Genomic DNA, 9,524 nt, shown 5'->3' on the forward strand with positions numbered 1-9,524 from the left:
GATGGGGGGCCGGTGCTGGGCTGGGTACATGCATTTTCCCTCCCCCCTCTCATGGGTGTGGGGCTGGGGAGAGGGTGGGGAGCCCTACTAACCAGGCTGTGGGGGTGAAAATCCCCCCACTGGGGGCTTTTTCCATACTAGGCAGACCCCAGCTGGGAGGCCAGGGCCAGTTGGTGTGTGCTGCCCCCCTCCCCAAGTTGGGGGCTGAGAAGAGACACTGGTCCGGGGTTAGCAACTTTAGGCAGCTGGCAATGAGGGGTAATGCATGTGAGTGGCCTGGGTCAGTGCAGGCTTCTGCCTGTCTTGGCCCCCCAAACACTGAAAATCAATTCAGTTTGTTATTAGTTCAAGTTGCATAGCTTAGAAAAACCTGTGAAGATTGAACCAATTCTGCCTTGGTCTTTTTGACCCTCTGTACTTAGCCCTGGTGACCCTCTGCCAAAACTTCTGACATTTGTCTCCTAAGGGGCCATGTCTTCTATGAGACCACATACAGATATTCATTTTCTCCTGGGAGAGTCAGTGCTCTCCTATGAAAAACCACAAGTGTACAGATGTTCAGGATTTTTTCTCCCAAAGCAGAAAAGCCACTCAAGAAGAAAAATAAATGTGGGAATAACTAGGCAAATTTTTCGTGGGAGAGCGAATGTCTGTACATATTCTTTTCTGAGAGAAGCCACAGTACAATCCTTCAGCATCTCAGGGTTCCTTGTTCCCTCCCTCCCCCCCCCTCCCCTTTGCTGCTCTTCTCTTCACCCCCAGAGACAGTGTGTTGCTTGAGTTGGACTCTACTGCTTCTGCCAAGCAGGGAGGAGAACATACTTCTTTGACAGTCATCAGGTTGTGCTGCTGGAAGGCTGACCTTAAGTAGTTGGGGCCAGCCAATCAAGGCTTTCCTGTGCACTGCTGCTATTCTCCAGGCAGACTGAGGGAGCCTGCAGGGCCCCTGAAATATGTACACGGGGGTTGTGCAGTGTCAGCATAGGAAGCTCTCTGCTTTTCAAGGGCTCAGCATTTGAATGTCTGTTTAGGTGTTTGTGGGGAAAGTTTTCTACCAGGAGAACAAGCTGGGAGAATATACACAGCCATAGTCAAATGCTGAGACAGTTTCTTTCTACTAGTTGTCTTTGTCTGACTTTTAAAATGCACAGTTAGGTAGAAAACAAATCTGTTTTTTTGGGAGGTACCCAACAGAGGGAAGATAGGGGATTGTTTAAAATAATTAGATTAGAATCTACATTTTTACAGACTTCCTTAATTAAATAAAAAGGCTAGAAGATACCCTATCAATATTTGTTTGCACAGTGAGTTAAAAAGAATTCGAAGAACAGGATGTCTACGTCAGTCTGTGAAAATTCTTTATTTTTCTTGTTGAAATGTCTCCCTTCTATGGGAAAGCTCATAAAATATCTTTGTGGTTCATTTCCTTTTAGGAATTGGGCATGATTACCAGTGGATTGGTCTCAATGACAAGATGTTTGAGCGTGATTTCCGTTGGACTGATGGCAGCACACTGGTAAGATGCCTTTAAAATGAAATAACTGATTATAAATCTTTTTCTGGTCGTTGAAATTCCCATTAGAAATAAAATTTGGCCTGACTCCAGGAACAAAGCAGTAGCTAAATGTGCAACGAGTTAGCAAACTTCCTTGTCTTGGAATAGTTACCTCTTATGACCATATTGTATTAGGATCCACAGTTTATCCTTGCTCCTGCTGGAGTTTATTGTTTTGCACTTACCTGCTCATACAAAAAGGGTATGAAGATGTATTTGGTTGCATGAGGATTCAGCTTTCACAGGGAAAGTCTCACATCCTGTTAAGATGGCATAGTGGTTCCTGCATTATCCTTGTCTTGACCACCAGGGCAAAAAGCATTCTTAAGTTGAAAGAAATATTTCCTGATCTTGAGTGATTCTCATCTGCCGAGCACCTTGGAGGTCCTGGGAGGTATTTTGAGATTGTACCAGTGCCTGGCAGTCTACTCTTGATTAGATTATAAAGGCAACTTAAAGCCAGTTTTGCCCACTTCTTTTCTGAGCTGCAGTGTGTGTACAAAGCCTTGACCCAATGGCTTCTTCTTAAGATTTTAGGATATTGTTGGTATATTTTATAGCATTAAAGCAATAAGGATAAAAAAATAGAAAGGTAAGAAAAACATTCTCTCCTTAAATTAAACTAACTCAGTCAGCTGCCAGACATCATTCAGTTTCACCCATTCTCTTCCCTATTTGTCTCATTCTTAGAAGAGACAGGTGATTTATGGCCAATTTAATACCCATTGATACATACTGTGCAAAGATTGGTTCTGCTTATTGTGTCCTTTTAGTTATGAATGCTCCTTAAATCAGGGAACATCTGGTCCTCAGCTCATACACAGGCAGTCTACTGTCATTACTGCTTTATCACATAGCTATGGTTTCTTTAGAAGGGAGTTTGAAACAAAGTTGATTAATTGCCATTTGATGTACAGTAAAATCCCTATTATCTGGGATTTTACTAGTTGGAATACTCCATTAACCAGAATTTCAGCGGCAGGACGCACATGGTGCTGTGCCCCACCACTTTCCTGCCTGCTGCACTGCTTTCTTCCCTGGATGTGTGTGCGCCTCTCCCCCCTGCTGCAGTAGTCTGTGCCTAGGCTGCCCTGGCATTGCGGGGGAGGGGGGAATGGGCGTGTGGCCAGACATGGTCGAGGGGAGGGACCCGGCGTCACCACCCGCCCTGCCCAGGGTAAGAGTCAGGAGTCCTGCACCCCTGGGCAGCCACCCCCTGCACAGCTGCCACCTTCCCCCCCACCTCCACATCTGGCGGGAAACTTGGTGCCTCAGGTGACCAGCACTTTTAGCTTCCCGGCACCCACCATTGCCCACTCGTGTCGGATAATAGGGCTTTTACTGTAGATGGATAGAGGTTTAAAGGCCTCTCTGATATGTGTTAGTAAGAGCTGTGGTGTGCTACAGGTGACAATAGAGAAACCAAAGAAAAAAATCAAATGTTTCGATCATGCACTCAACTTGCTGCCTTAGTTCTAGAACCAATGTGCCCACTTGTGCCTGGAGGCACAGTGGCTAATTACACAGTGAAAAAGCCCGAGGCAGAATCGATTCAATCTTTGCAGGTTTCTCTAAGCTGTGTAAATTGGACTGATAACAAACTGAACTCATGTTCACTCTTTAGTTAGGAAAGGCAGCCAGATTCCTATGCCAGAAGACAGGGGGTGCTAAATCATACCTCCTAGGATGGGGAAAAGGAACACCCTGTCCAGGTGCCAGCTCCTGCAGCCCAGCATCTGCCCACACGGGGGGAGCCCCATGCCTCAGGGTATTTCCCGCACACCAGCCTAGGGTCCTCTGAGCCCTGGTCTGCCCTGCCACAGGAGCAGAGGACGGTATCTCCTCCACATGATCAGGCTGTGGCTTAGACCCATCCCTGCAGGTTGGAGGGCAGCAGTTCCCTGGGCTGATGCCAGCCCCCCCCCTCCCCAAACCAGGCATCTGCCCATGTGGGGGGAGCCTCACACCTAGGTGGGGTTCCCTGCTCTGACCTGGGATCCCCTGACTTTGGTCTGCCCAGCCATGCTGGGCTGGAGCAGCAGAGGGTGAGCCACTTTCCAGTGGGCCACGGGGGTGGGGCTAGCAGAGAACCACATAGCATTCTGGGATGCCTAGGGACTGTGAGGTAACTTGTATTGTGAGGGGAACTGGGATAAAAGTCTGATAGACCAGTCTCATCTAAAGTGATCTGATATTACACTTATCCAGGTCTATCTTAAGCCAGGTTTGGCCATTTTGAAACCAGTTCACGTGCACTGAACTTCTGTTCTGTTACAAGTTTAGACTGGTTTCTGATCGCTTATCTGGCTTATGTGTCATTTCTGTCCCTAGCCAATCTCTCTCAAGTGTTGGGAGAGGGCTCCTGCTACTGCTGATGCTTCCTTCTGACTCTTGTCACCTATTCTTGGGAGCATCATGCTTACGTAGCTCTTGTACTCCACTTTCCTCTTCCCTTGTAGGTTCCGGCAATCTGGCCTGGGGAGTAGCAGAGCTTTACACTACTAAATATTAAGCAAGCTGCAAACATATATTGCAAAGACAAATTTGGTATGACACAAGCCAACAAAATACAGGAAATTAAAAGCTAATGCTACTGGGCAAACACAGTGTTAAATTTTTTGCTTTTCCTTTGAATTTAAGGAGAGAAGGCATTCCAGGAGCAGGATCAGACCATCTGCCCAGCAGACCTCTTTTTGATTGATCTTTTTCCCATTTCCCTGCCTTTTTTATTTTTTACAACTTCCCTCCATCCCTTCTTTCGGAAACAATCTAGGTGACTCCTGAACTCATTTATACTCACTGCTTCAACAGTCTTTCATAGTAACGGATTCCATATGTTTCATGCATGCAGTGATTCTGTCTGAGTTCCCAACTTACTGTTTTGCTGTTTGCTTTTTAATTTTTAGTCACACTAAAAATTTTCTTTGCTTTCTGCCTTCTTACTTGTTAATAGCCATTTATCCTTCTTAGTTGTTACAGTGTTAAATAAGTGCTTTAGTTGCAGCTTGCTCAAATGCATATGTGTTTTCTAAAATACATCATCAGCTTCCATTGGTTGACCTACACCTAGATTCTAAACATAGTTTTATCAATGCCTTATACAATGGTATAAGTACTTCCTTGTCTTTATTGAATTTGTCCTGTTTAAAGCCTAGCTTTATCTAAGAGGCTATCTCTAATCTCAGAAATGAAGAGAAAATATTTCTGAATTCATTGTTACAAATTGGATTGATACGGTTAACATTTTTACTGATGGTATCCAATAACAACCAGACTCAGAATATATGCAAAGTCATATTGGCAAGGACTGCATTTTTTTCCCTTCCTCAGTATTGTGGGGCATGATCCTTTTCCTAGGACCTTCTGAGCATATGCTAATCATCTGCTTCCCTGTGATTGCAATGGCAGGGTATCATCAGTGCCCTTTTATCCCTGCCTTTGTCAGTAGCATGTTACAGGATATTCTTGGTGTTTTGGGTATTGCACCTTGTGGTTGCGTGTGGGGGATTTCAGTGGTGATTTGAAGGATTCCTTGGGTAAATGCTTGCCTGTAAATACAGGGAACAGGCCTGGGTGGCTGAGCAGGTCCCTTCCAGTAGTATGTTTTGATATTCCTAAACAACCCTGACTTTTCTGGGAGTTCAGGGTATTTATACATGTGCTTCAGGAGTGGGGGGAGGGAGGGGCAATTTAATTAGAGCAGCTCTGAGAACGACTCTAATTAAAGTGCCCAGAGTATCTCACATATCAGCGTCCCCATACTTCATAATGTTGGCAGAGGCACTTTATCTAAAGCTTGTTGACCCAGCATTAGATAAAGCACCCCCACTGCCATTTTTCAGCACGGAGACACCGATACACGAGACGCTAGCGGCTGCTGGAGTGCAGTAATTACTGCACTCAACATGCTGTAATTGTATTGTCCAGTATTGTCTTTGTTGCTCAGTATTGTACTGCTCTCACAGTCAATGTTTTCCTTTGAGTACAATGGTACTTAATTCTATTGGCTCAACGGGAAAGTAAAGTTATGTCATACAGTCTGCCGAGGATTTCTCTGGCATTGGAGCTGCCTTGGGGTTGAGGTTAGAGTACTCTAGGGCAACAGGGATCTGTGGCTTGATTAATGACTACTTTAACTAGTGCCAAAGAGCCATAGCAGTCCATAGATGGCCTCAGGATGTGGTTGATGAGAAGGTGATGTAAAGATACCATTATCCTACAGCCTGTTTGAATCATGTACCAAGAACAGCTTGGACAGACTTCAAGATCATGGCCCTTAGGTCCTTTACATTTTGTTTATAAAACTGTTCTGATCCTTGGTACATAAAATCTTTTATGTTCAACTTGCAAAACTTAAAATAGGTGATCATTCTGGAAGTGCTGATACCTTCCTACCCCATGCTGCCCAAATGAATCAGCTCTGATAAATAGTATACATACATTGTGATTTATCCTTCACTTTTAATTTCACTCGTGGTCAAGGAAAGTGAAAATTAGGAATCTATGAACCTCAGACTCTACCACTGGAGATTTAGGAACAAGGTTTGGATTACCTGTTGCACATTTTTCATGGACATGAGACAACCCACAACTTAATTATTCAGTCTGTTGAAGGGAACTCTTTTACCAAGTGTTGGCATATACTTTATTAGCAATTTCTGGAAAAAAGATCAAATGCTCTTCTTTATTATTATTATTATTATTATTTGCACCTAAAAGATTTTTAAACTAGTCAATTAAATGAAAGGAAATAAGTCATTTTTTTGACATTTTCAGTTCACATACATCATACATTGTTTTTTTCTAGATGTGTTAACTGCAGCTACAAGCCAGGTATCATTAAATATGATAAGGATTGAACAAAACTACACACTTATATTCATTGATTTGTATTACTGAATATACTTCTGAGGGTCTTGCAAGTTATTCTCCACTAAATTATATGTAGGGAAGTGCCTGTCCATCTCTAGCTGATTTCAGTGAGAGGTCCATGGATATGTTCAAAAACACCATCTGTGTATTGCCTTTTTTTACTTCCACTGGTCAATAAAGATGGGATTTTCTTTTCACCTTTTACTCCTGTAAGCTCACATGGGATAAACACTAGGGGCATCTCTATACATGCTTTGGGATGGAGCCGGGGATGATGCTTTAATTAAAGTGGCTCTGAGAGGAACTCTGATTAAAGTACCTGCAGCATCATGTGTATTTAGCATCCTGTATTTCAAAATGGTGGCAGGTGAGCTTGAACTAAAACTCATTTGACAAGCTTTAGTTAAAACATCCCCACCACCATTTTGCAGCTAATTAGCACACATTGGAGCAGATGCTCAGCATGTATATAAGTGCTCTCTGGTATTATGATGAAGGGAAGTGAATGATGAATAAAGTAAACTTTGTCATCTATCTGGTAAGGCAAAAAACTTGGTACAAGGTGCAATTGAGGAAAAAACACCCAGCAACTCCTATTAAAGTCCTGTCAAGAAGCACCTATGTTTTTGGAAATTCAAGTGAGATTTTAAGTGCCTAAATATAGAATTAAATGCGTAATTAGAATTAAATGCCTAATTACTTTTGAAAATACTGGCTGATTTTTCCTATGGAAATAATCAGCTCTTGGCAATTACTCAAAAATAGCAACAATAAAAATATCCTTTTTTCCCTCAGTCCATGTTTTTCATACATCATTTTGCATTTTACATGGTTAACAAAATAATTCCAGTAAATGAGTTCTACAATCCATGAAGATTCATATTGTGTGTGTGTGTAGTCTAATCCTTATGCAAAGTTATGGAGGGAAAATGCTTGTGGCATTGATAAAACAATCAAACCCAATTGGATTCAGCATATGTGTAAGTCAGTGGTCTCCAGCCTTTTTAAGGTGAAGATCATTTTTGAAGGAAAGGGCAACCCAGGATCTACGCCCCCTGCCTGCTCTGTCCCCCGGCAGAGCAGGTCATTGTGGTGGGGAGGGCAGAGTCAGATTAAGGTGTACTGGGGGCCTGGGCAAGTATAAAATTGGAGGCCCCCTCCTCTTGGGTGGACCCCGCCAGCCTGGGGGGCACATGCCCACCTCTTCTCCCTGTTCCCTGCCCCCGCTATGGCCAAATGTACCACACACGCATGCATACACACAGGCGCACACAGACACACTCTCTGCACACTCTACTCTCACTCTCTGCACATGACCACACACAACACACACACTTTCCTCTCACAGGACCTCCCCCCTCCTCCAACCTCGATCACACAGAGGCAGCCCTACAACCCTCCACCCCCTGCCGCAAGCTACCTGATGCTCATTCTTACTCCCCTCCTGGCTCCCATTACACTTCCCTGCAGGGAGCTGCTTCCTAGCTGTCCTGTGCAGCCATGCAGATGCAGAGGGCTGGGCTGGGCTGGGCTGGGCTGAGCCAGGCCAGGAGCACCACACCGTGTTTCTGCGGGTGGGCAGCAGCACTGGGAGGAGTGGTGGGGGGCGGGGCTAAGATAAATTTTGGGGGACTGTAGTCCCCGCAGGCCCTCCCAGTGCCATCACCCACAAAGGCATAGTGTGGCGCGGCGGTCCTGGCCCGGGCCGGCTCAGCCCCAACCGCTGCCCCCACCACAGCAGGTGGGGCACGGCTCTCCCAGCCTGGCTCGCCCTACTCCCTCCTACACGCAGCACCACCCCCGCCCCCAGGCATGGCTCTTCCAGACCAACTCCAGCCCTGGCCCCCTTTCTCCCCAGCCCCATTGGTGGAGGGGCCCCACTTTCAGCTCCCAGGGAAGCAAATGTGAAAGCCACAATTTTAAACTTGGCACCAAAAATGATTGCCAAGTTTAAAACTGTACCTTTCACTTCCCTGCTGATGCCAAAGGAAATTTACTTATCTGTCAGTATTGAGACTTAAAGTTTTGCTTAAAAAGAACTTTTAACAAACTAGGTTACATACCTATTATACTATACATATTCTACATGTTATATCCAGTTTAACAGAAACAGGTACGATCTGCATTCTTAATATCTGGCACTGATTACAGCTTTGTTAGTTCATCATGATGAAAGTGAGAGTCTCTCAGGTAACTTGGCCTCAAACAATTCATAGCAGTAAAGAAGAAAAATCAATGCTATACATTTCACCTGGAAGCCAACAGATAGTTAGTGCAGGCTTCAGTGTACAAGTGCTATGTATTTCTGCAAACAATTGTGCTTATATTACTAACACAGATTTGTCAATAAATAATTCTGCCTGACTATTTACTGGTTATATCTAAAAGCAGGTGAAACACCATTAAGGAAATATGTAAGCTACAAATATTGCTGTAAAAACTGTGCCTCTACCTTTTTAATATTCTTTCCCAAATGAGAGATTCAGTAGCAGCCTTGAGTTGTTGAGGTCAAAGGTTGAAGCCCTGTCAGCTGAAAGCATCCCAACAGCTTTAAAACTTCATTATGAAATACTGACTGAAACTCAGCGAGTTCTCTGGCAGGATATTGCCTGATTGCAACTATAGGTGCAGCTGGCTCTGTCTGAATGTAAATGATAAAATCTGTCAGCTATACATAAGAAATGCAAAACCTAGTTCTCTGTAATAATTAGCCTGTTTTAAAAGTCAATATTTTGTCAATATATGACAACACTAGTTTTTGTCTAGTTTCTGATTTGCTTCTGGACTGAAACAACCACATATTAGTTGTTTTTTTTAACATTTTTTCAAAATCATATCACGATTTGATTAAAACAAAAATCTTATCCTTTTCTGTTTTGGTTTCTGTGTCAATATTCCTGTTGCCCAGTATCCTAGCAAAAGTGGTGCCAGAGGTATGCTGGAGCCAGGTGCCCCCAGATGGAGGGCACCAAATTAAATGGAAGCAATTATGTAGCAGTGCATAGGCGGTTGCTCTGGGCGTGACCTGCGCCAGACCCCAGAATGCCTAGCTACAGCTCTGCTGTTACCTGAGCGTGCATCTCATACGGGATTCCTG

At 44.1% G+C, this 9,524-nt stretch overlaps 1 protein-coding gene across 1 annotated transcript in view; it reads left to right on the plus strand.

Annotated features, from left to right (window-relative positions):
• LOC102374807 (versican core protein) overlaps positions 1–9,524 on the plus strand; it is a 130,115-nt gene that overhangs the window by 103,434 nt on the left and 17,157 nt on the right. The window contains exon 11 of the mRNA XM_014518804.1: positions 1,434–1,516. Coding sequence (XP_014374290.1) covers positions 1,434–1,516 — 83 coding nt within the window. The remainder of the gene's footprint in view (positions 1–1,433; positions 1,517–9,524) is intronic.

The sequence above is a fragment of the Alligator sinensis genome, unplaced genomic scaffold (assembly GCF_000455745.1).
Source record: "Alligator sinensis unplaced genomic scaffold, ASM45574v1 scaffold122_2, whole genome shotgun sequence".
Classification (NCBI taxonomy): Eukaryota; Metazoa; Chordata; order Crocodylia; family Alligatoridae; genus Alligator; species Alligator sinensis.